Source organism: Pelmatolapia mariae, linkage group LG8 (assembly GCF_036321145.2).
Source record: "Pelmatolapia mariae isolate MD_Pm_ZW linkage group LG8, Pm_UMD_F_2, whole genome shotgun sequence".
Taxonomy (NCBI): domain Eukaryota; kingdom Metazoa; phylum Chordata; class Actinopteri; order Cichliformes; family Cichlidae; genus Pelmatolapia; species Pelmatolapia mariae.
The window spans coordinates 11,671,292-11,699,275 of NC_086234.1; the positions used below are offsets into that span (position 1 = coordinate 11,671,292).

Genomic DNA, 27,984 nt, shown 5'->3' on the forward strand with positions numbered 1-27,984 from the left:
AAGAAAAAAAAGAGGAAAAGCTTCATGATGTGATAAGCAGTGACACACAGGGCAGCGCTCCATCCCTGTGTTGGAACATGCCTGAATGCTCCACAGAGACTGTGTTTTGTTAAATTTCCGCTGCTTGTTAACGTGCAGATTACTGAAGAGTCCACACATGTCTTGGCTGAAGCAAAGGATGTATGATGGTCGCTGATTCTGAACCCGTTAAATACACTTTTGCTATCGGATGCACACACATTTGTAACCGACTCGTCAAACTAAAAAGGGGTGGATCACGGTGCCTGTTTGCTTGGTGATACATGTGTTGTGCCAGTTTAGACCTCATGTGGGCACAAGAAGGATACTTGGTGCTGCTTTTCCTTTAAAGATCCAGAATTGGAAACTGTTTAAGGGTTGCTTAGGTCTCCCAGTTGCTTCCCCCGCACATGATAGAGTAAACTTTTCTCTGATCAGAGAAGGTAGGAGGAGATGAATATGACAGCTGATCCCAAATGTGTCCGTTTCTGTCTCTACCATGCCTCGTGGCATCCTAAACAGAACTGTATTGTCTGTCTTCCTGCCTCTTCCCTTTCTGCTTCCTCATCTCCTGCTCTCTGTTTCTCCCTCCCTCGCTGCATTTTTCTCAGGCAGAGGCGTCCATGGACCCTCTGGCTCCCAGCTTTCGTCAGTGACTAGGAGTGCTTTGAAAACTTTGTGAACTCTTCCTGTTGGAGTGGGAAGGGAGAGAAAGGCGAGCAGTTGATGGGACGCTGCCCGGCAGCAGCAGCAGGCTCCTCTGGAGACAGCATCAGGACTCTCAACTGGAGGTAATCCCCAGAAAATGATAAGAAAACACCTCAGGCTCTTAACCCCCCTAGCCCTGCTGGGACTCCTTGTGGGGTTGGCAGACCTTACCCACGGCTCTGTCGGTGAGGATGAGGATTACTACATGCAGGGGCTGCTGACAAGAGAACAATACAACCAGGTCCAGGTGTTGGAGAAGCAAAATTCCTTTATACCCGATGGTGAGGAAGACCCAAAGGAGCATTCTGCCAAGAAGACTGCCAAGGCAAAGTCAGACAGCAGTAAGAAGACAGATAAAACCCCAGCAGATGCAAAAACAGGTAAAAACACTGCTGTGACTTAGAGAGCAACTTAAGCAACTTTTAAAGAAAAACAATATCAGTGAGTTTTTATCAGTTTTTTGTGTATTGCTGTACATTTTCTTTTAGAAATCCTCTACAAAAGCATGATCATTAGCAATCAATGAGCATTAGTGATCTTTAAGATTGGATAACAGACAATTCTAACAGTATCTTGTGCTGCTGCAACCTCTTTTTCTGTTAAATCCATAGGAAAGGTAAACTTATGAGATAGTGTTGAGACAGGTTTCAGTTTTTAAAACAGTCATTCTAGCATTTTATTTTTCATAGTCAATATTATTTGGAATTAAATAACATCACAAACGTCATATTATTTGGCATTTTGCATCATTGGGTGCTTGCTGTGTGGAAAAAGTGAAACATCACTCATAATCACCTTTTCTCAGAGTCACCTAACACGCAGCCGACACTCATGCTAATCGATGAATAGAGATGAAAAATTTGGAGGCATCGTATTCAACCCTGATGTGCTCACTGACTCATAAAAATAATGATCTCATGATGTAGTCATCCTCCTCACTACTCAGTATGCATACAGACCCATGTTTCTGTTTGGTTGCAGCACAACAGCAGGATTTAAAGCTTCATGCATGGTTGAGATTAGGATTGCACTGTGTGGTGGTGTGCAGCGCACATGTGAAACTTATGCTATCCCAAAAAGTAACAAGCACAAGCAGTGCGGTCCTGCTGTAGTCCTTGTTGAAATGGACAGCTTGAATCTCGTCCTCAAGGAGTCTCTGCTCATGCAGGAGCAGGTTTGTAGGTGTGTTTGAAATACTGCCAGGTCATTGGGAGACAGTAACAGGCTGTGAGGGTTTGTGCTGGTTGGTGGCTGATAGCGTAGTGCAGCTGTGTAGAAAGTGACCTCATGTTTCAGGCATCTGACTTCACGTGTCTCAGCAGAGATACCTGCTGCAGGTGAGACTGGAGGAGGAAGGTGCTAACAGTGATGCAGAAACTGCTTCTTCCCTACGATTACAGTGATTTAAATGCATCTTAATCACTTTTAAATGCATCTTAATCACTTTAGTGTCTTCCAGATAAAGTTATCTACAGTATCTGAGTCGGTGTGGTGGTTTGCACTGTCACCTCAGAGCCTCAGGGCCTGGGGCCTGTCTGCGCGTGCTCCTCATGTTCTCTCTGTGCCTCTTTGGGTACTTAGACTTCCTCCCGCAGTCTGATGACAAGCTTGCTGGTTTTTTAGCTGATTCTAAATTGAAAGTAGGTGTGAATAGATGTCTGTTTGTCAGCGTTAGTTGCATGGCAGTCTGGCTGACCTGCTAAGCACGTACCCCACCTCTTACCCAATGACAGCAGTGATAGGCTCCAGCCCAGATGCAAACCTGAATTGGATAAGCCGAAGAAAATGTATAGATGCAAGTGTTGTATTTAAAGCTGCACTTTTAAACTGTTTTCTTCTTAAATATTAATTGTACCTTATATTAACTATCTACGTCTTTCTGCAGACAAAACAGACATCTAGTTACAGAACAAAAAAAGCTGTACGTTACCTTTTTCTAACAGGAATGCACAGAAACTAGCTGGTGAACAAAGCTAGTGTAGGACCATTAGTTTGAGGTGCGCCAGCAGAAGACTCGATTTTTTCCTTGCATGTTATATATGTTGTATTTCCAGCTCTCACGACTGCACTGAAATGTCCAAAAAATAAAAATAATTAGTCATGAATTGAGTTTTGCTTTCAACTTAAATCCACTATGACAATCAATATTTTACTTTACCTTAAGAGTATTAAAGAAAGAAGAAGAATGGAAGTTTCTTAACATCTTAGTGTCAGTGTAGGGAACAGTTTAAATGTGGAGAGTGAGCATTTTTAATTGATGGTTGTTGCGTGAAAGAACCCATCCCTTCACTGCTTCTCGTAAGTAGGATCTCTGGAATTCATTTAGTGGAGTTTAATGTCATATTTCTACTGTACTATGATTAACTAAATGTCATGTGTAGTGCTAGTATTTCACCAGTGTCTCAACAACCATATGCTGGTGCTTTCTTAATCGGTTTTGCTGAAGCACATGTGGAGCTCAGAGCGCTGCGGAGTTGAACCTGTCCCCAGAAAGAGATGCGGATAAAGACTTACAGATGTGAGAAGAGCTGTTGTCATGTGGAGCCCATCCCAAACTTCAGTCAAACAAAAAGCATTTTCAGTACCTTTAATGTTAACTCACTGCCCCACACCCTGCTGCATGTACTGGGTGTATTTATGATGTATTTGAACCTTGATTTCCTGATTATTTAATACAAGAACTTCAAGAAAAGTGCAATTTAAAATGCATTATTTATCTAATGTGAGAGGCAGACAGACTTTAACTGAATGTAGGGAGCACAAGAGTTAAATGTTTTCAGATTCTCTGCCCAGAAATGATTTTTTGGTTCAGTCCCCATTCCTGAATCCATTACCCTTTTCTCCTTTGTCATCACTTTTCCTATCAAATTCTGCGTTGACATCAGCGGATCAGCAATTTAAAATGTGATTCAGCCTTTTATAATTTTCTTTTCTTTTCCCTTTTTAACATTTCAATTCCTTCCTTAGTAAAATCCCCCAACAAAAAGGCAGAGAAGACCAAGAAGACTGCAGTGAAAAACCCAAACAGCGTCTCAGAAGGAGAACAACAATACAACCCGATAAAAGAGGGTGAGTAAAAAAGCCAAATGGGCAAATCAAAGTTGACACCCACTTGTTATGGGAAATTCATGATCTCATAAAAATTCATCTATACTGCACTGTGCAAGGATCATTTCTATGGTGGGAAAAAAGATACAAGCTCTCTCAGAGATGACAAATCTTTTGGGTAGAGTAAGTGTTTTCAGAAACCATATTTTCCCTGAGAGGAAAGGTCTGGCAGTATAAGATGATGCTCTCAGAACTGGAGTCTAGCCGCAGAGGCACTGATGTCTTCTTTGCCTATGAAGCATTGTGTTTGGTTTCCATGGATCACAGTATATTTGCTAAACTAAAACCAGGATGCCCCAGTTGTGTTTTTGGCACGTCAACTTGCTCCACTCAAAGTGTGATTCAGTGCAAAGTGTGTGTGCTTTAACCTCACAATTTCCACAACTCATAATGTACTAATATTGCCATTATTTGACTTATTTACACAGGATAAGACCTTTCTTTTATTGCAGGAAGCTCTATTTATTAATACTGGGAAATTAAGAGTGACTGGGGCCAACTGCAAATTTATGTGTTTATGTTGAAGCTATGCAAACAAGACAGGGAGAAAGTTTGCCATTTTTAATTTGGCATTCATGCAGCAGAGCAGAAAGTTGGATGCTATTTCATGATGGAAAATAGGAACTCTATGCCGACACGCCTGGCATGCCTTGCACTGTCAAGATGTGGTGCAGACTTAAAAAATCATGTTTTCATGACTTAAACTTCAATATGGTTTTTGAATATGTTTCAGCAGCTTCTGGTAGCAGCTAATTTATCAGAGGCAGGAATTATACTTTCTATAGATCAAGACCTCCAATACTCAGAACTTGTTCCACCTCTGAAATGTTAATTATTTGGCTGTTGTCAAAATTCAAGGAGAACATGAGTGTCTGCCACATGCACATACCAAAACAACTGAGAATTTTTGGACATCTGAGACCAAAAGGGATTTTCAAGGTTTCATTCAGCAGATGTTTCAACAGCTCATTCATTATTCACGTCGGATGTAACAGAAATCAGCTGAAACAAATATTTCAACTAGGATTTGTCACATGTACTCTGTAAAGCTGCAGATGCTGGCTTTGATAAAAACCCCATTCTTCTTTCTGCTCGGCTGATGAAAAAAAAAAAGTATTAAGGGTTGTAGGGAGGCTTACTTCTGGCACACTGAGTTGTTAAATAATTTTCCTATTACGGCGAAACAATGTCGCTTTTGTAAGGGGAATAAATAGTAAGTATTGTGTCATTTAAAAATGAGTTACAGAGTCTTGGGAAATGTTGAGAAATTCAACACACTGGCGGGTGCCAAAGTTGAGTTCCTAACACTGGATGCAGTACTTACTGATGGTGAAGTGATCATATGGGCTTTGTAACTCAAGGGATGGTGATTCTATTTACTTAGTTTAAAAAACTAAATAAAGTTTACTGGAAACAGTTGAAGTTGTTCAAAGTTGTTCAAAGTGTTTCCTCAAAGTGTATCTAATAAATAAAGGGCTGACTTCTTTAAGTTTGGAAACAGTTTCAAACTCACAGCACATAAACATCCTAATATGAATAAATCATACACAGAAAATATTTCATTATTATACCACAAAATGTAAAATGAGAGCTTGTAACTGACTCCAGAATTAGGTTTTGGCCTCAGCGATAAGTAGGCAGTTAGCCTAAATAGCAATGCCTTCAGTATCTATTTTGTCATTTTTATTACACATTGCTTTTGAAGGCAGATGTGTGTATGTGGGGGTCCTCTTGTGAAGGATTGGATGCAGATGGTAATGATGATTTAGGACTTTGCAGGAAGGCAGACAACCATCTATTTTTTTGTTCTGCTAACCTTGATCCTTGGGCTGCTTTGTGGGCTAGGCTTGTCCCTAATATGTTGTGATCGCTGCATTCAGAAGGCCCACAGACTTACAATGTGAATCTGAGAGCATTTTAAATATAGTCACAGGGTCGCAAGTGCAGCAACACATATTTTATTACTGTATAGAGTTACTATAAATACTACGCTAGCTGGTTTTCCCAGCGGCTTTGCCTCTGGCTTGTTAATCAAATTTTACGCTTCAGTTTTACAGCAGGAATTAATTTGAGCTCGAGCTATGTTTGCTTTATGCATCAAACATAAATCAAGTCATGCATGTGCAGATTCTGCATGCTGATCCTCTTTGTCTGTGGTGTCTCTCAGGGACTGTGATTGGCAATGTTTGAAATATTTCAGTCAGGTATGCAAAGAAGGAAAGTTCACTTCTCTTTTTTTCAGCCTGTTACACTTCTGGTTGTTCATTTATGAAGGCCAGCCTGGCTGTGTGACAGCGACATGTGCAGCATATGCCGCATGTACAAACACTCTGGTGCCCAATCGGAAATTCTTGCTCTGAAATTCCATTGCTGTGATCCAGGGAAGTCTGCAAACAGCCTGATCTGACCTAAAGAGCTTTTGGGCAGCAGAGATTTCACACGTCAACTTTGATTTGCCCATTTGGCCCTCACTGGATGATTTCCCTTGCACTGTTAAAAGATGAGCCAATCTCACCCAAGTTGTTCTGTTCAGTATACACCACCTCAGTTTCTGCAATCACTTAAATACAGGCATCTGTCCAAATAAACTCCAAATGCTCTACAGCAGCAAACAAAAGCTCTTTTAGTGACGTGCAGCTCTCAGGGACTGAGTTTTATCTGCGTGTTTTTCGGAAATGTATCTTGAGTATGGCTGCTTGGCAACCAACCCATTGCTGTAGCATCAGTTGGTGATACTGAATAACTTCTGCACTCACAGAGATAATTATCAGTTGATTATTTGATTTGATGGCTGCTAATTGTCATCACTGAAACTATCAGTATTTTATGGGATCCAGTGGATAAGAGATTAGACATCTCTTTATTGGAGTTGCATTCACGTAGATTTCTAAATTTGTGATTTGGACTTAAAACCGTAAAGTTCAGGATGTAACAAAAAATGTTGTGTCACCTCAGTTTGTCTTGTGTCAAGCTTGTGATAATAAAAGTAACATTTTTGACACATACACTGTGAAAGTAGAAAGAAATTCCAGAGAGACTCAAGTGAGGAAAAGCTAAAAGAAAAAAACAAACAAGATCTGCAGTTAATTAGCATGATCTGTGCAAGCCAAGTGTATTCTGTTTACACTTTAGCATTTCTGCTTGACTTCATACCGTATGTATGGTGGTTAAATGGGGACTTTCAGCCTGTGAAGACAATTGCATGCTCTGGGTCTGAAAGTCAGAAAGTCTGCGAAATGATGCTACATCCAATTAGTATTATTTTACCTTCGGCTTATAGAAAGAGTTCAAAAACAAAATAACACACATGGTGGTTGTGAAGTTTATCTGAAAGGGTGGGCTCAGGTTGCATTGCAGGAAATGATCCCACAATGGAAGCCACATCTTCAAAGTTTTTTTTGGCCTGATCCATATAAGAGATTAAATTTCAAGATGTTATTTTATTGTGGTTATGGTTTTATCTATTTTAATAAATTACCCATAACTCTAACCCTAGCTTTACGCCAAAGAACATAAAAAACAAGTTATAGAGGGATCTGTTTTTATTTTTATCTGATATTCTCATTATTTAGTGCAGGTTAATGCATGTTAATACAGATGAAAATAGACCTTTTTTTCCCAATTCAAGCCGTGTTCTCATTCATAACATTAAAAAGTTATCAGCAGGCTAAAAGCAGTAGCTGCTGCAATTTCCCCCTTCTTTTCCTTCCTTCGGGATACTGATATCACTTTAGTCGTTTTAGCTATTTAATCATGTATTCAGGGTGCAGATTGATGACTTTGATAGGTGTGCTTTGCTAAATTATAAAAAGCAAGCGTTAAAAGCAGAGTCATTAATCACCCGTGAAGGCTGACACGTTTTGGAATTCATATCAGTTTAAAAATCAAAACACAGATCACACTGTGAGACTGTTGAAGTAAATGTAGTTCATGTGAGACCCCTATGCTAAGTTGGACTTAGGCACAAAATGATCATCAACAGCTATGATAAAGGTTGAGAAATGTTCCTTTTACTAGAATGAAAGTGGTCACATAAAACTATGTGTTGTATCATTAGATCCTCTAATTTTCTTGTGAAAAGTCTAAACTGTACCTTACTGTTTACTCAAGCTATACAGATGCATTGTGTCTGACTCAGGGCATCTGCATACTCTGCAAAAAGCAACTTTCTACCACAGCTGCACATAATACATAACATTACCATCACAAGCCAATTTGTAATTCTCATTACCTAGAATGCCCTCCCATTGGACTGGAGTCATTGAAGATTGATGATTTTCAGCTTCATGCGTCATCTACCAAACGCTATGGCCTTGGTGCGCACAGAGGTCGCCTTAACATTCAGGTGAGAAGGAAATGTAAAGTGTTGGCGTAGCAGGCTTACCAGAAATGTTGGGACTCGTATTATACCCTGGGCTATCTCGTCTTTCCTTGGAAGCTTTAACATTTTGTGAAGGCATTTTTTTTCCGGCTCCATATTATAAATACAAAAAAATAAGATTGAAAGATAGTATTATTTTTAATCCATATTTAAGCTGCATGCAAAGATGTGAGCTGCGATAACTTGGCTTTTCCCTTGTAAGATTGAATGACATTATCCTCCTGTTTCAGCTCACTGCATATTTTAATACCCCAAGCTAACTAAACAGTGAAAGTAATAGCGTTACCATCAAACTAGGGGCACATCCCCAGACCTAATAAAAAATAACTGGCATCTGGGAGAAGAGAAGTGTTTCCTGTTAGTGCAAGCTTTGCTTTGAGTGCATTAGCCTGCATGCAGTGTGCAGCTAGCCTCACATTCTGCAAGCTCCACTGCCCCAAATCTATCTGCACAATTAATGACACGCACAAATGCACTTAATTCACTCAAGACGACAATAAATGGCAAACAACAAAACAAAGGATTTGTTGTGTATGTGTGCATCTGCGTGTGCGTGCGTGTGTAAGCGCAGACATGATAGAAAGACAGATGGTGTCAAGAGAATAAGGAGGACCACAAAAAGCAGATGTCTGTTGACTCAGGCCTGTGCTCCGTGTTATATGTTGTTTAGATGAAAGATACTAAAAGAGCTGGGATTCATTTAACTATACATAAAACACTACTATAAGATAACTTTATATAACCCTAACCCCTAACTATAGTTTGAAAGACATGCATTAGAAGGAAAATCTATGGAGGAACAAAATTGAAATAAAAGCAAAACCAGGAAAAGTAAGCCCTATATACATTTTGTATCTGTAATACATGTAATGTAAGAGCTTCAAAACGGAGTCTCCATCTGGTAGCAGAACATACTGTATAAAATGATGTGCCATCTTTCTTTTATTCCACTAAATAGTTCATGAAAAGGTCTCACTGTCTGCACCTGGACAAGACACGTGATACAGGAATCAATCATTTTTTCTGTAGCCAGTGATTTCATCTTTCATTTAAATATCTCGAAACACCCTTCTAACTGGCTGACAAACAGAACATAAAAGAGTCTACAAATGTCATCTAATGTCACCAGACGTTTAGTTCAAATTAGCCAAATATTCTTATGCCAAAAACTTTTTGCTGCTTTGACTAAAGAAATTAGTGTTTAGTAACAAAGTGCCTAAAAATACAATTTAAAATTGATTCTTTCCTAAGTTGTCTGTTATGTGTAGACACAACACTGGTTCATGCCTGAGTTAGGTGTCTTTTTTATTCTTGAGTAATTTGTCGGTCAGTGTTAACTGCCTTAGCAAAGAAGAACAAAAAATATTTTCTGAAAATGTCAGGGTTCCAAAGGAAAATGTTGGCTGAAGGAAAGCCTGGAGAACTATAATGAACACAACTTTTAAAAAACTGCAACAAAGTCTGACTCTGTGGAAGGAAAATATAAAGAAATGAGGAGTGACTCAAGACATTTTTACACACTAGTATAAATTAAAGAAGCATTTAAAGACATTCACATGTCTGTTGGATTTCATAAGTTAATGTATCTACCCTTTCCTTGCCTAACCCCTTTGTAACTGGAATTAGGATCAGCTGTTGACTTTATACTATGGCCTTTAACATCCTAATCTTTCTGATTAAAGCATGTGAAAGTCATGGTAAGGAGGAAATGACCCCATGCCCTTAACATCTGTAGTGAAGTATCTCATTCTAATGTTTAAATTTAGATGATAAAAATAAGCAGTCAAGCCTGTAAGCATGCAATATGAAAATGAGTGTTCGTACTCTGAGCCAGTGTGTTGACTGGTACAGCACAGGCTTTACAGAGTATCATTTGATCCCTTATAATCAGTGCAACATTTTCAGCTATTGCACCAGATTCGTACATCATACTAAAAGAGTTACACAAAAACAGAAATGGTGGGATTTGGAAAGAGTTGCAGGAGAGGAAGAACAGTTTTCAACACTAAGCCCTGTTTTATAGACGTGCTCATTCCTATAACTCTGCTTCACTGGCTGTTTTTTTCTCTTGTTCGCTCTTTTTATGTGACAGAAAAAAAGAGTAGGCTTGTACATACATAGTAAAATTTATAGTTAATACACCTTATTTCTGAAGATATTCTTCACACTTCACTGTCTCCATTATAAAACACTTCAATAGTAAGTTTTAATTAGAATTTTATAAAAGAAAAAATGTTCCCAGTCAGTGTGTTGGACCATATTCAGACTGTAAGCGCATGTGGAATTAAATTGCCCTCCGTACGGCTTTTTCTGACCTGCAGGCTGGCCTTTATGAAGATGACCTCTATGACGGGGCCTGGTGTGCTGGGAGAGATGACACTCTACAGTGGTTTGAGGTGGATGCCAGGAGGCTGACAAAGTTCACTGGGGTCATCACACAAGGCAGGAGCTCCCTCTGGTCGTGAGTAGGAACCCAGCAGACATGTATGGAGAGTTGCAGATGGTTGCACAGTGAGGATCTAGATTGTTCTTGTCCATGAAACATAACAGGATAAATATGTGGGATTGATTTTATGCAGGGTATTGGAGCCTGGTTTGATATATTTGTGAAAAAAAATCTAAAGAAAATCTGCAAGGAGATTTATAACTGAATATCAAGCGCAGTGTTATGTAAAGTTTATGAATGCAGGCAATCTTTGCATTAACCACTTACCTTGATTAAGTCCTTTTTTATGTTTTATAGAACAGGGAGATAAAATCAAGACTGAAAACATTATTATGCAACCATTTACCTGAACTTTGAATAGAGAAACTTGAATAATTTTCCATCAAGAGTAAATATTGAGAATCCTTTTCCTTTGCAAATGTTGTTTCTCTGCTCTTATTCAGTTATTGTTCAGTACAGTATGGCATTATACTGTTTTTTTTTAAAGTTTCAGTATGAATCTGTAAATCTCGCATGGCAGAGTCACAGATTTAGCTTTCCTACTCATGGAGCCGCGCCCTTAACGTTGCTAATACAAACTCAAGCACAGTAAATGGTCATAAAACAGTTTACATATTGCATGAGTTTCAAAATGACTCTCTGTAATAAAACTGAACGTAGACGGACATAACCATTCCGAAATTCTTGGATTTTCCCTTGAACCCATCTGGAAAATTTAACTCCACGAACATAAACAAAACAAGCTTTTCAATCTTGTCTACATGGCACCAAACCTTCACTGGTGTTTGGCCTTTTCATGAGGCTTTTCTGATCCCCTCACAGTGGGATTAAGGATTTATGAATATGACTGATTGGAGTGCAGCCTGATTCTTTCATTACTCTTAAAAGGTCACCACATTTTTAGAAATAACACTTCAGAGGAGAGAGACTGTACAGGCTTTTGGACGTGTTGAACACAGTCAGATGTAGAGGGGAAAAGAGATGCAACAAGTATGGATTATTATTTTTAAAACGCTCTCAGAAAGAGTGTGCAGCTAAAACTGTATGTAAGACAAAAACTGCAGCACCATAATGGCTCGGTGGAGTCTTATGTATTTAATTATAAATATCTCCCACCTCCCACTGCTACATCTGAACAACAAGTGTGCCAGGTCTTCTTTGAGTATCCACACATGCGTTTACTCTTAAATTTAGAAACCACCTACAAGTCACTATTGCTTCAATTACTGTGACGCAGTGTATACTGTTTTCAAAGCCATTTTAAAATCAAATCAGGATGTTTTCCACAGCACAGAGTGGGAAACAAACACTTCACTGTGGGTAAGAAACCATTTTGTCACTCTAGCTGGAGTGAGTAGAGTTATCTAAGTTTGTATCATTTGATTTAAGAAACTGCCCCAGCTTTGTTTCAGTCATTTTGTGTGTAAGCATGTGTGTAAGAATGGTAAAAAACATTTCAAACACATTCCACAACACCTTGTCATCTTCATTTTTTGTTATAAAAACTGCAACTATACATGTTAGTACATCAAAAGAGCTTTTCTGCTACCAGAGACCCACAAATGTGAAAAAACTAAATTTAAACTAGATTTGATTGCATCCCATGTAGCCAAAAAGGTAACAAAATGGGCCAACATTAGACTTAATGATACTATTTGTGTTCTACCTTTTCAATCTGGTCAATTTATTACTTACAAACTGACAGCCGTTGTAAAGAAAGCAATTCTTCTTTCTCTCTGTCAATTCCAAGGTTTTCTATATCAGGGCATAACCAAAAATCCTCTGGTACTGTAGCAGCTTCTGAAGTTTTTAAAATGACATAATCATAAATAAACAGATTTCATCATGTCAATATTTTAACAAAAATGAAGCCACAAAACAGAAGCAGTGCTCTGAAAAACTAAGCACATGCCATGATTTAGCAGCTTCTAGGACCACTTTTAGCTGCGTATGTTGAAGTAACTGTGTTCTGTATCAGTCTCTCACATCATGGAGGCATTTTGGTCCATTCTTCTTTACAACATTGCTCTATTTTATTGAGGTTTGCAGGTGGTCGTTTACACACAGCTCCCTTAAGGTCACACTATACCATGTCAGTCAGGTTGAGGTCTAGACTTCTCTTCTGGTTTAGTCATTCTGTTGTAGATTTGTTGCTGTGCTTGGGATCATTGTCTTTTTCATGATACAATTGTGACCAAGCTTTAGCTGTCGGACAGATGGGTTCACATTTGCCTCCAGAATACTTTGGTGTACAGGGGAGTTCATGTTTGACTCAATGACTGAGAATTTCCAGGGTTCTGTGGCTGCAAAACAAACCCAAAACAAACCCAGCTCCGTGCTTCACAGCTGGTATGAGGTGTTTGTGCTGATATGCTGTGTGGTTTTCGCCAAATGTGGCACTGTGCATTATGACCAGTCTCCACTTTGGTCTGGTCTGTCCAAAGTACATTGTTCCAGAAATCTTGTGGTTTGTTCACATGCAACTTTTTAAACCTAAGTCATGCTGCTGATGTCTTTTTAGAGAGAGGAGGTGTTCTCCCACCAGTCTGTTCAAACAAGCCATACTCATTCAAACTTTTTCTAATTGTACTGTCATAATCTTTAACTTTTAACATCCTAAACAAGACTTGTAGAGTCTGAGATGTTGTTTTTAGACTTTTTGTTTTTAAAAAGATCTTTGAGCATTGCATGGTCTGACCTTGGGGTGAATTTGTTGGGACATTCAGTCCCAAGAAGATTGGCAAATGTCTTGAATGTTTTCCACTTGTGAATAATATTTCTAACTGAAGTATGGTGGACTTCACGTTATGTGGAAATGCCCATATAACTCCTTCCGGACTGATGGACAGCAGTACTTATCTATTAAGCCTAAAAGCCTTAAATAAATTGTTAGAATAAGTGTAAGAGCAATTTTGACAACAAGAAAGTGGAAAACTGGAGGGAACTGAGGACCACATTTGCATTTAAGCGAGAAGGTCAACATATTTTCCCCTGCCATCTACCTTTCTCAACTTTCCTCAACAATATTATTTGAACACTTCAGACCTTTGTACTTATTAATTGGAATGGGTGGCACAGACTTTGTAGAAAACTGCTATGTAGTCAGAGAGCAAGGTGAGAGACTTTACCAAGTTGTGTTTGTAATTTCCCTTCAATGCTGGTGCAACCTAATGGCACAGAAGACACAGATGCCCGAGACAGAATTTTTCTGCAATTAGCTCTGTAGGGTATGTAACTGTCTGCAGTGCCAGCTCAGGGGCTTCCTTCTATAACAGTGCTTTAATTAACAGAGCTGGGAATTCTTACCAGGCTAGACCAGCTCAGCACTGATGTCTTTATCCAGAAGCATAGGAGGCACAAGGGAGTCACTGCCAACCTACATACTGCAGACTTTGGTTAGAGGTCTGTCTGGTGCTATGGGACATTAAGCCATCTGTGAGTTCTTTATATAGGCATACTTAAAAGGCATTGTACTGAGTGATGTCTCACCTGTCTGTGTTCAACATAAAGTACCTCTAAAGGACATAGCTGGTATATTTGCACACTTGATTAATTATTTCTCCTCTGTTCTCATATTTATTAAATTCCTCTTTTTTATTTTTTTTTTACATTTCTTTCTGTTTAGTTTATTTTAGTTTGTGTAAAAATATGTATAACTGAGTTTTTTCAGTTCACCATTTATTTTTCAGTATGTTTATGTTTAATTGCAGGAGTCTGCCTATGTAACAGACAACATGATGAGTTTCAAATGTGCAACGTAGCCCACCAACATCAAAGAAAAATTGTGTCTTTAGTGGAAGTAATGGCCCTGATTGTTCTATGATAATGCCGCTGAGACCTGGTTTTAAAAGTTTGTATGGTGTAACTTTAGGAAGGATTAATGCATATTGTCCTCAGTCTTACAGATTTGATGCTCACTGTGATGGATTAAACAGCGTGAGCAAGTTACAAGAGTGCACTAATAGATTTTATTCTTTAAGGAGATTAATAGAGCTCAAGTGATGCCTGGAAAAGCCTGGAAAATAGATTAAAATGACTAAAAGACAGAAGGTTTTCAGAGCACAGAGCCCATCTAAATAAGATAACTTCTTAAGCCTGATATTATAATTGAGTGTTTCCCACTAGACCCCCAGTGAATATGGCACACTGCTTGGTCTAGGCCTGAATGCTCCTTTTATTCAACATGATTAATACTCTAAAAAATCTTGATTTTATAGTTGCAGTGCAGTTTTCTAATGCACTGCCTCAAATGACATTTCTCCCTTATTCTCCGATGTTCCTATAATTTTTAACAGGAGTGATTGGGTCACCTCGTACAAGGTCATGTTTAGCAATGACAGCCATACCTGGATAACACTGAACAATGGCTCAGAAGACTTGGTGAGTAACAATCTAGACATTTATAGTGCTGTGCAAAAGTCTTTATCCACCCCTCATTTCTTTATATTTTCCTTACAAGGAGCCAGACTTTTTTCTGAGGTTCTTCAGGCTTTTCTGAATTTCTTTTTTGCATCTGGCCTTTCAGCTAATACATCTGCTTTTTATTAGAAATGGCCTCAGTGGAAGAGTTTCTGTGAATAAGTCGTTCTTAAAGAAGGGAAACGGGGATAAAAGGCTGAGGTATTTCTAATTACGCAAAAACAGGACTGAAAATCAGTGGCAACAGGTCTTCTGGAATGACAAATCCAATTTGTGGTTCAAATCATTATCGATATGCATGGAGGAGGTCAGGAGAGAGGTACAACAGTGAGTGTCTACTCCATCTATAAAAGACGGTGGAGACTTGTTTAGAGCTGTATCTCAGTCAGCTGTATTGGCAATCTTCAAATTTCACAGAATTATGAATGTAGAAAAGTATCATTAGATTTTGATCCAACATGCAATACCATCTGGACAGCATCTGAATGGCAGCAGCTTTGTTTTTCAGCACAACAATCATGTCAAACACACTCCAATGCACTAAAACATACCTGCATAGAAAAACATACAATGAAACACTATCAGTCACTATCCAACCAAATATTGCCTTTCAAGCTCGTTAGAATTGCACAAACTCATATATTGTATTTCCACTCAAGACTTTCATACAGTATTGTGTATTTAAAGTCTTCTGACATATGTATCATACTGAAAAATACTTATACTGTTAATATTTCGAGCCTCATCATTTTTTCTCCCTATTAACCATAGCTTAATAAGGATTCTTGTTTTCCGTGTCCATGGTTGGATGGAACCATTTTTTAAAAAAGGCTACAGAGCAATTACACAGAGAGATTTAGACGCCTGGTTATTTCTTAGCTTAGCCGCAGTGCAATAGAAAAACAGTGAGTATGCTGAAGCAGATAGGAACTTCATCCTGGCTCATTGTCAGAGATGGATCTTTCTCCCCACTTAACACTTCTGCAGTTTATGTAACTGAAACCAAATACAGCTGAAAGAAAGAAAGCAAGAAAGAAAAAAAGGAAAGATTAATAATCTCTTCTGCACATGCAAATCGGATCAACTTAATATTTTTGAGGAAAATCATATCCTCATTGCTCCCTCTGTGGTTCACATCCCAGTTAATTAAATTTTGGTGTAACTGTGCACTCCCTTGGCTGGTGATGTCATCAGTGTGGGAGATAATATCCCTATGGTAATTTAATGTCTGCTACAAGCCTCCCTCTCACCCACCTTTTGTGCCAAATGCCAAACTGTTCTGTTGGTCTTTCAAAATGCCACAAGGTGCGGATAAAAGCTCCTACCGTGGGTGTTAAAATTTACAATAAACTCCCAGTGGTATCAAAGTTTCATGACATTGTACAGGTGCACTTATGTGTGTTTTTATATTTTTTGTTGGTCTTTGCAGGTTCTAACTGTACAACCTCTTTTTCTTTTAATAAGTACTTATATTTATAATATTTGGGTTGGTTTTTTTTTAATATTTTAAAAGCCTCTTTAGCATTTATTTTATGTAAGTCTATCTTTTTGTCTCAGTAGATATTCAAGGGCAACAGGGAAAAAGAGATCCCAGTCCGGAACATCTTCCCAAAACCTGTGGTCAGTCGATACATTCGAATTAACCCTCGCTCTTGGTTTACCAGGGGCAGCATCTGTATGCGAGTGGAGATCCTTGGTTGTCCTATGCCAGGTGACGGGTTTGTATGTACAAAGCAGACACAATTAGTCCTTAATTTTTCTTGCAGGGCAGATTTTGCTTTTATGTATTTACTTTTGCTTTTCCCAGTTAAAGGTTTTCTATCTGCAGAGATTATCCACAGTAATCATGACACTGTTGGTGCAAAAGACAGGACAAGACTAGAAAGAAAATGTTTTCATTTTGCACAGGCTAAACCTAAACTGAAACTGAAACTAAGAGAGCAAATTTTAAATCTTTCTGAAGCTTTTTAATCTTTAAAAACCAGTAACTGTATGTCTTCTGATTCTAGATCCAAATAATTATTATCACAGACGCAATGAAGTCATAACAACAGATGACTTGGACTTCAGACATCACAGCTACAAAGAAATGAGGCAGGTGAGTTACAGTAAGCAGACCAGTATGTACCTCCTTAAAAAAAGAGAAAAGACTCAACCTGTTTCTTATTCAGACCAGAGCGTGAAGCAATAAAAATGGCGTATAACTTCGAGCCAACACTAGACAAGTTGCGTCCTTTGCAAGAACAAAGTGTACAAGTGTAACAAATGAAGCGAACAGTGCCAGCCACATAAAAATTCATAAAGCATCTCTGCTTGTGACATTACTTATTCATATAGTTGTCAAGAGCAGAAGCCTAGTTTGTACTGAGAAGGAGGACAGCTGTATTTGTCACTGCGTACACTCTGCCAGGGTGACTGTGAATTGTAATTGTCTCTAATGTAGCAGTTCTATGTGTCAAACATTCGACTACAGGTGCTCTGAACTGCTCTTTAGCACACTCAGACTGCTATGTATGGGTCTTTAGAAAGCTGCTGTGAGTGCCTGAAATTATATTATAGAAATATCAAAGTTTCTGTTTTTCTTTGCTTTCTTTTCTTTTAAAGCTAAAGTGTCTCACACAGGGAGTTCAGCCCCAATAGGCCTCCATAAAGAAAGGAATGGCTATTTTTAAAACTCCTTTTGTAGGGCTCTTGCACCCTTGGCATTTTGCTTCTTCTTGTATGTACCATATCTCCCCTTCATCTGTTGCTGTTTAAATACTGCTGTGCCAGAACTTTAAATTGGAAATAGCCCTTTGCGGCTTCCCGAATAAAGCACATGTCCAATGAAGGGAATGAAAAAGATATCCGTTATGATGCTCAAGGACTGTCGTTTCCATGGACCACGGCTGATTATAATACAGCGCCCTTGGGATTACTGATATTGCCAAACACAGACAATGAAAAGACATTATAAATGGTGAGGAAAGAGCACTTTTCACACTCTAAATTAATATCACCCAAGAACACGGTGGCAGAGATGCTTCTCTTTAATAACAGCATTAGAGTAAGTAGAAAGTTTAAGCATGTAGCATGTGCTGCGTTCTGTTTTATTATGTTTCTGTAAGAAAAAATGACAGAGAATTGGGCAAAAGATTCCTTCTTCTAAGGCAGAATGTCCCCCAGTGATCATGGTAAATAACAGCCCAGGTTTATTTATCAAGGGCATGCTGTGCTTTATTGAGCTGAGACTTAGGATCCTATATTTCTATCAATAAAAAGCAGACGTTTGTTTAATGATTTACATGAGAAGTTACGTTAAACACAGACTTGATTTAAACCCCATGACCGGCTAATAACTTCTGCTGCAGCTGAAAGAGCTAGCACACACAAATGTCTGACATTACTGGGGTTTCTTTACTTAACAGCTAGTTAGTTTTTCTCCAACTGCACATGTTCTTTGTGTCGCCACTCTTACAAAGAGGAGTATACAATAATTGTTTCTATTTTAATCTGCCTCTGTGGGGGACATTCAATGGGCCTTTCTTGCAGACTTCATAATTGCCTTGACTGCTGCTGCAAAGCCCCTCTCACTGGCTGCAGTGTTATTAAATAAGGGCTTTAACACAGCACTGGAGAATGTGTTTCTGGAGTGTCATTTATTTTTATATTTTCGCTTTAAGGATATGTGCACATGTTCTTACAACTATTATTATGATAGATAGATAGATAGATAGATAGATAGATAGATAGATAGATAGATAGATAGATAGATAGATAGATAGATAGATAGATAGATAGATAGATAGATAGATAGATAGATTGATTGATTGATTGATTAAGTGCTCTTGAACAAGTTGTTAGCAATAAACCTCAAACTAATCACAATCACAATTGCTCCAAAGGGCACTAATAACACAAACAAGGTAGAGAGGCCAAGTTCAGTGAATTAGCTAAGGTGACCTCTTGCGAAAAGCCAAGGCATCACTTTGCTTAAACTTTGTTTAAACCAAAAAAATATATTTTTAATATGTGCTAATTTGTTAATTTAATCATTAAATTTGAATATTTTAAGCAAACATATGCAGATTAACTCACTTTTGGAGCCAGCTCTCAGTGGACATTTAAGAAACTTAGTGTAACTATTGATTTAGATTTAAGTGATGGATCTTTATAGTCTGTAACCTGGCATGCAGACGTGAAATTTCCAATGAGGTGCATGCCAGGTTACAACATAGGTTAAGTTTTAGGAGACATTTGCAGTTATGATATACAACATAATCCATGCAACTCAAAACAAGCTTTATCTGTTTCCTCAGACAAATGTGAAGAAGCAGACAAATTTGTGACCAAACCCACTCGTCACCATTTTCTGATTGAAATATGTGAAACTTTAAACTAGTGCATATGTTGAGCCTAACAGTTTGCTCATTATCTTGAAAACAGCAGTTGTCAAAACAATCTCAACTCAAGGTCGATTTGCTCGCTTGTTGGGCAGCTTTCAGAAGATGACAGCTGTTCTCTTGTCATGAAATGACTGATGTGCCGTGATTTTCTGTCCCTCTGAGCACTTCTGTGACTTTGAAAATTTTGTATCTTAGCTGTAAATACCACAAAAATTCCACCTAGCTGTTTAAATAAATGTATTTTTTGATCCCTTGTACCTCTGGGAGTAGTTTTTCGGAGCCCCAAAGATCTCACATTTAGGTCAGATTTTATATAGAGTATCAGTAGCTAATGCCTCATTATTTGCTTTCCACAGCTTATGAAGGTGGTTAATGAAATGTGTCCCAACATAACCCGGATCTATAACATAGGAAAAAGTCAGAGTGGCCTCAAATTGTATGCGATCGAGATCTCTGACAATCCGGGAGAACATGAAGTTGGTGAGTAGTTAAGTAAGTGGATTATGATTGCTGAATATAATGCAGAAAAAAAGGAACATCAAAGATACACAGTGTTCCTAAGAGTTATTTTCTTTCTACAGCTGTAGTGATGGCTCTATAAATTTCCATCTGTTCTCTCTCTCCATCTCTCCCTTAATATGAAACTGTTGATTAGGCGAACCAGAGTTTCGTTACACGGCAGGATTGCATGGTAATGAGGTGTTGGGACGAGAACTGCTCCTCCTGCTGATGCAGTTCATGTGCCTGGAGTACCTATCTGGCAACCAGCGGATACGTCACCTGGTGGAAGAGACTAGAATCCATCTACTGCCATCTGTCAACCCTGATGGGTACGAGAAAGCCTTTGAAGTGGTAGGTCTGCAAGACAGCCATTTGTGACCTCATACCATGATCTGGCCTCTGGTGAAAGCAGCATCTCTCTGCTTGGTCTCCTCCTAATAAAAGTGCATGTGGTGCTGGAAAATTAGTTTGAATGATGTACAGAAAATGAACAATGTGAGTGCACGCTGCATACTGTTACACACTTTTCACAAAAGCTAACAACCAGTTTCAGTGTCATGTCTTACTTCAGTACATGCAAAGTTAAAAGAGATGAAGCTACTGAACCCTGTGACGCTTATATAAAGGCAGAAGGCAAGCCAGTTTTTTAAAAGTTATCGTGTTTTCCTGGCTGATTAAAGTGATTAAAGTTTTTTTTTTTAAGAAGAATCTACTTCTGGTAGCTCACTTATTCACCAGGGGTCTGCACAGCAGGTAGCTGTGTATGTTTGATTTGACAGATTCTTTTACACCAGCTGCCCTTTCTGATGCAATCCCGAAGGGATTTGTGTCTACTCCCAGGAAAACAAGGGAACTTTAGCTTGTTAGGTGAATGACTACTACACTGTGGAGCCATGGATTAAAGCTTTTTATGGTATTTATATAAAGCCAAATTGCAACAACAGTTGCAAAAGCCCTACGATTACTTACAATTACTTACATTACAATTATTTCTTTGTTTCCTGTAAAAATTAGACTTTTTACCCCCTTATTCTAGCGTACCTACCTTTAGGTATTTGTAGGTAAATATAATTACATTATAATTTCAAATAAAATATGTTGACATGCATTTAATTATAGGGGATTATGCCCTTTGTTGTGGGGTGTATTATAAAGTTTTAGTGCTTTTTTCAAACTTGACTTTTTTAAAATAGTTTCTTGGATCACAGTTTCTTTTGTTCAGTGTATAAAAGTCTTATGTAACATGAAAACTGCTGCATTCACTTAAACTAAATGCTCAGCTCTGCATCTCAACTTAGCATTTGGTCCTGTGGCTCTACATACCCTTTAAGTTTGAGTTGGCTCCTGCTAGCCCCAAGTCTCATCAAACCATAGCCAATTAGTTTCAGCAAACGCTATCAGTGTCCACTCCCAAACAAGCAATGATCATAAAGAAAGATGTAACAAATGGGTTAACCAAGCTAGGAACACAGATTAAAAATTTAGGCTTTATATTGTCAAATAAAAATCAGTTGCCATGGCACTCGGCAGCCACCAGTTCTGATCAGATATTTTGGCATACAAGACCTCTAACTTTAATTTTGATGGGTTTAAAGCTGCATGAATCATCAGTCAAATAAAAGCATGGCGACTTTGCCCCAAAATACTGTTTTGGTATACAAGAAGGTAGGGAGGGACAGATATCTTCCATAAATTTCTTTTAAGGATGCTTTAAACTGTGTTGCAGTGATCCAAAAAAAAAAAAAAAAAAAGACTTAAAACTGCTTTAAGCCCTTTTTGCTTGCAGGTGATGACCTTCCACTCTACAGCATGTTGTTTGTTTGGCAAACTGTGTGGATGGACCACAGGATTTTTTGATCAGTCTCTGCAACCCATGTCCCTCCTGTGCCTGGCTTGATACCTCTGCTAAGCCTCTTAATGAAAACTCCACACTTCCCACCTCCACCGCTGACAGAATTCCATCTGTGATCATAGATTTGTGTTCCCACTGTCTTTGAATTTTCCAAATATTGTGGTTTTCTTTTGTTTTACGCAGGGCTCCGAGCTCATCGGCTGGTCTCTGGGTCGATGGAGCAACGATGGAATCGACATTCACCATAACTTTCCTGATCTTAACGCTATTCTGTGGGCAGGTGAGGCAAAGAAGTGGGTTCCTCGTAAAATGTTCAACCACCATATCGCCATCCCAGATTGGTACCAGTCCACAAATGCCTCAGTAAGTCAGTAAATCTTCCCCGTGATAGTCTGTCTTTTAAATTGTGATTGCCATTTGGTTTCCAGTGACTTTTCCCTCAGGTGACAAATTCTGACACTGTATTTTTGTCTTGGACTCCCTAGAAGCGTAACAAACAAATTTCATAGAGAAGATCATCAGTCTTTTGAAAAGGGTAAACATTTCACGGGGGCATATCAGTGCTGTCTATTTTGGGAGAAGCGGATGCATTCGCTGTGTGACGACAAAGGGGCTGTGAGCTAAAATATACCCAGCAATCTATTTAAAGCTCATCCTCACGAGTGTTTTGACGTTGGTGAGAGCCCCGAGTGAGTCATACAAAGCCTCCAGAATAGCTGCTGCAGCTGTAGAGCTGGGATCCCCATCTGTGCTCACAAAGCTGTGAAAACTATCCTTGCCTGCCTGGCTAACTGGTTCAGCCTGTGCTTGGAGATAAAAGGGGTTACGTGAGCCTGAACAGCAGGGGCAATTTTATCAATTTCCTGCCTCTTGATGAATATTTGTCCACTTTTTAAAGTGGATTTTACTAAAATTCTACTGCAGTATTTTAACATTTAAATATTGTTATTACTCCCTCTTGACAGCACATTGCAGCAAAATTGTTTTCAGCATGAGTGAGTTTATTTAGTGACTGTGCTGAGACGATTGCATGAAGTACATTATCATTCCCTTTCCCGTATCCCCTCCCGCCTGTAGGTTGCCTTGGAGACACGAGCTCTGATAGCATGGATGGAGAAGATGCCCTTCGTGCTGGGTGGTAACCTCCAGGGTGGGGAGCTTGTGGTGACCTTCCCGTATGACAGAACTCGCTCCCAAGGGGTGGTCAGGGAGCAAACCCCGACCCCAGATGACCACATCTTCCGCTGGCTGGCCTTCTCCTACGCGTCCACCCACCGTCTGATGACTGATGCCAACCGACGGGTCTGCCACACACAAGATTTTGCCAAGGAGGATGGCACCATCAACGGCGCATCCTGGCACACTGCAGCCGGCAGTTAGTGTCCATATCTGGAGGGTGGATTTCTCTGCTCAGCTCTGAGCCTTTGAGCTGTAGCTTTTTGTTAGCATATATCTGCATATTTGGAAAACTTCTGCTTTCAGAGCTTCTAGGTTTTAGCCAAAGCATTATGTAATAATTCACAGACAAACAAATAATAATGAAAGGCTTTTTTAAGCCCACTTCTAATTTCACAGATCTGGCCAGTAAGTGAACTAAATCCTGACCTAATTCTGACGGCTTCTGCTGTCTCTTTTTCTTGGCAGGTATGAATGATTTCAGCTATCTGCACACAAATTGCTTTGAGCTGTCGATGTATGTGGGTTGTGACAAATTTCCTCATGAGAGTGACCTGCCTGAGGAGTGGGAGAACAATCGCGAGTCTCTTCTTGTATTCATGGAGCAGGTACAGAGGCAAAGGAGCCCCTAAATTTCACACATGTACATAAAAAACTTAACAAATAACCAATAAAGGCGCTTACACATGAGTTTGAGCTTTTTTATAATGTACATGGTTTTAATTTACTAATGTTATACCAATACCATAACTGTCTTATACTAAATTAATGTTGTTGTCAAATGTAGGTTTAGCTAGCTGTTATTTGAATATTGGTGCTGCATGAGGAGGAACTATATTATAGCATCCTTAACTGTCAACATACGGTACACTTCACATCATTAAATCACACATAATGACATGTGCCATGCTTCCACGTGCAGGTGCACCGTGGGATCAAAGGTGTAGTCAAGGACCACCAAGGTCGTGGAATAGCTAATGCCATCATCTCTGTGGAGGGCATCAACCATGACATTCGTACAGGTATCATGCTGCTTTTACCTGATTCTTATTACTGTGACAGTGAGGTTATTATTCAGTCTATCCTCTGTGTGTGTGTAAACATTGAAAAATATTGTCCTGGTGACTGGTGCTGCAAAGTTGCCTGTGAGCACTTTGCTGTGTGTTTATTTGTCTGCCACTTTATATGTGTGTGCTTGACATCTAAATGAAAGGCCGTTTCACTGTTTTTAGTTTTAGTTTTTGAGATCCCCATTAGCTCATGCAATAGCAGTAGCTACTAACTGTTGATCTCTGTGTGTACTCTGAGTCATTAATGGTTAATGGTTTGAGCCAGTAACCCAGTACAAAGTAAACATATTTACAAGAAACCCCCCTTCCAATTGTCTGGACCTGGCTAGCTGTCAGCGTCTGTTTTGCAGCAGCGTTTTTGCATTCGTCTGAAATCTTTTGCGAGTAAGCTCAGATTTTGCAATCAAAGCAGAAGAAGCTGCCTCGGGGCGCTCTGACTCAACTGTCTCCACAGTCCAGCTTATTCCTCAGAAATGAATCATTCTTGCAACGAGTTGGTATTTCGGTATAAGACGGGATAAAAGGCACAAACAAAAGCAGGTTATGTATTTTAGCGGATCTCTGACTCAATTCACAGTCATAGCCTGTGCTGCCGAGGCCTCCTGCTCCGAATTTAACAATCGAGTGTGAGTCCTCAAGGCAATCTATTCTGATGCCTAAAAAAATGCAGCTTTCCAAGCCAAAGTAGTTTTGTACTTAGAGCGTGAAATCAAATGTTCAAAAGGACATTAGCCATTATTATTCCTGGAACTAAGTTTAAGTCAGCGCTTCCTTAGGGTTCTCGCCATTCTCAGCTGCAGAGAGGAAAGATGTGAGGGTATTTACTTTGATGATTGTACCTTTTCAGCTGCTTTGAATTTCCTTTGGAACTTTATGGACCCTTAGAATTAAGTGTTTGCAAGGCGGTTTCTCTCTTATCAAGATGAAACAGCTGTAGTCACCAAGAAGACATGACAGAAAGCTTTACTGCTGATACACTGATATCCAATAGATAATGGAAATACACTCTAGTTCCATTGCATTTTTCATGCAGTGACTTCAGAAAACAATTCAATTCTCTTCTTCCATCTAAATGCTAGTAATATGAGCATGGATGCTGTTGTGTAACTATTTGGACTGACAGCAGCAGAACCAGACCTGCTTTCATATTTCATTTGTCTCAGTGGTTGTTCAGACGCGTCAGGTGGGTGTTTTGATGGCAGGAGGGACGCAACACTGTCGTTTTTGTGAGTGAGTCAAAGGCTGAAAATATTCCATAGGCGCACTGGTGTACTGAGGTCACGTAAAGGCAGTATTTGGCACAGAGAGACCAAGAAAATCCAACACGACAAAGCAGAGCTCCTTTTAAAAGAGCTTCTTTCTACTTTTACACAACACCTACCTCGTCAAAAGTAGAACACACAGAACTCGCCAACATTTATTTTAGGCATCAAATGAAGGCTTTTATGATGCTTGTTTTTCTGCCACTGCTTACTGGGCTGTTCAAATTCAGATTTCTAGGACAGAATTTGCATTTTGCAACTGTGGCAAAAATAGTGTGCTTTAATGTGTTTTCACAGTCCATAATATGTAAAACACTTAAGGGTGGATCACATATAGTAAAATTTCTTACTCGTGACTGTGCCAAGACTATAGAAATTAATTTCACCATAATTTATGCTTCAGCTTTATATCATGGCCTGTATATTAACCTCCTAAGACCCGAACTCTTCCACGGCATGCATTTTTAATTTCTCTTCGATATTTGGGCTGATTGGGACCTGATGAACGTAAAAACAAACAATTACCAGATTTTTTTTTACCTAATTTTTGTTTTTAAGAAAAATAAGAGCCACATATGAGGATATTCGTTTAAAATTTTGATAGAACAGTAGCAGTAAAATGTCCTCGTAAGTGGATATCAGGCCCTTGTAGAGCAAAATTGAGTATTTTGGTCTAAATAACCCAAAATGTGATGTCCACATATGTGGATGCCAGGTCCTAGGAGGTTAAAGATGGACGTAGTCACTGGATTAGAAAAATGAAGCCACTGGGGGGAAAAGCCTAAAGATGCAATACCAGTAAAGGGTATTACAAAACTCTGGATCTAAAAGACTAATATTCATTAAGTGTCAGCTTCTATGATGAAATGCTGAGTCATTGCATATTTTCCTCAAGTCTTTAAGATGTTATTAGCTAATTTACCCCTTCTGATCAATGTGCTCATGATGCTTTTGAAAAAAAAAAGAAACTGGTTGGCCAGCAATATAACTGAAGTGAATAATAATTTGGCTGTATGGCTAGTATGCAGACAACACAGGCAGCTCACAGTGCTTTCAACTGATAAAAAGGAACTAATTAATGCATTATTTCTGTAAATTAAAGGTGATAAATTTCTTGTTTTTCTCCTTTTAAGACAACACTCACAGTTGTATTTAAGATCAAATCAATAGCAAAATATAGAATAAAGTTTTCTATGGAATCTTAAAATAGACAAATGTTTCTTATTTTTTGTCATATACAGTACCGTGCAATAGTCTTGAGCCACCTGTCATTTCTGTATATTTTGTTTCCAAGGATATTTTTTAGGTGGTCTTGAATGGTAGTTTTCCAGGCTTTCAGAACATTTCAGAAGGTTTTTCTTTGAACACTGGATGCTTTTTCACTCATTTTCCATCCAGTCCTTATAGCCGACCATTTTCAGAGGAACATGTTTTCTTTTCTTGTGTGTTTTTTGTTGTCCTCCTGTTCATTTAATCGCAGATGCTAACATATTATTTTGACAGCACTAAGTGCTTAGTATTTTTGAAATCCGCTCACCTTTTTACTCAGGATAGCCATGACAGCTACAGCACTGTCCTACGAACAAAGTTAATTGTCAGTGTTTGTGTCTTCAGCTGCTGACGGTGATTACTGGCGCCTGCTGAACCCAGGGGAGTACAGAGTAACAGCGAGGGCTGAGGGATACAGCCTCGTGAGCAAGAAGTGTGAGGTGGGCTATGAGATGGGTGCCACCCGTTGCGACTTCACCATTGGCCGCACCAACATGTCACGAATTAAAGAAATAATGGAAAAATTCAAAAAGCAACCCATCAAATTGCCCATGAGGCAGCTTGCGGCCCGGGGATCCAGAAGGAGACGTCTGGGAACATAATGACCGTATGAGGTAGCTGGAGGAAGAATTAAAAACAAACATCTGCTCTGATCAGACTGCGGTGAAGGCCAAGCCTGGGTTTGGACCTGTGTCAGATTCCTTCTGAGTGCTGTCAGTGGAATTAGTGTTTTGAGACTAAAAATGTGGATTAATTTAAACGGGGCACTCTATTTGATTTCTTGTTTGGTTAGAGCTTCTTTGCACTCACTGTCATCATCCACTTTTCTCAACGGGAAACATTTATGCTTTTCATTTGGTGGAAGGTCAAGTTTATTAATAGGGCAAATCTTGTGGCATTAGCTATAACAACAGATAAGAGATTGTCATCATATTAGAGCTATTTATTCTTTAATAAATGACAATAAAAACTTTAAGCCACTGTGAGGAACTACCATGAATGTCATTATGCACATACTTAATAACTTATGTAACACAGTTATGTAAACAGTTACAAAAGCTTTATTACCAACAGCTGTATAATGTTGAGTCCTTAAAAAGCTTGTGGACTTAGTGACCTTTGTTTGTCATTGATTCTGTTTTATACACCTTTCTTTTAGTTATTAAAATAAAAGCTGTGTTTTGCACAAAGTGAACTCGTTCAGCTGACTATGTTGTGTGTGAATTGAACTCAGGAAGCCAAACTGTGTAACATCTTTTTAATACAGATTTTTGCTAGTCATTATGCCTGTCACCACATGTATAAAACTTTAAGCTTCTAATAATTTGCATGAGACATCCTGAAAAAAGTTACATATCAGAATCTGTAATTTTGGAGAGACATGTCCAG

General features: G+C 39.0%; 1 protein-coding gene across 1 annotated transcript; it reads left to right on the top strand.

The window, feature by feature from the left end:
- The first annotated feature begins 392 nt into the window (after positions 1 to 392).
- cpxm2 (carboxypeptidase X (M14 family), member 2) lies at positions 393 to 27,738 on the top strand. The gene is made up of 15 exons (XM_063481959.1): positions 393 to 461; positions 630 to 1,106; positions 3,694 to 3,795; positions 8,070 to 8,179; positions 10,537 to 10,676; positions 14,957 to 15,041; positions 16,641 to 16,791; positions 17,090 to 17,178; positions 19,822 to 19,945; positions 20,121 to 20,317; positions 22,002 to 22,181; positions 22,896 to 23,193; positions 23,463 to 23,602; positions 23,917 to 24,016; positions 26,941 to 27,738. The coding sequence occupies exons 2-15, from the start codon at positions 824 to 826 to the stop codon at positions 27,195 to 27,197; spliced, it is 2,256 nt and encodes a 751-aa protein (XP_063338029.1). The 5' UTR covers positions 393 to 461; positions 630 to 823; the 3' UTR covers positions 27,198 to 27,738.
- The last annotated feature ends 246 nt before the right edge of the window (positions 27,739 to 27,984 follow it).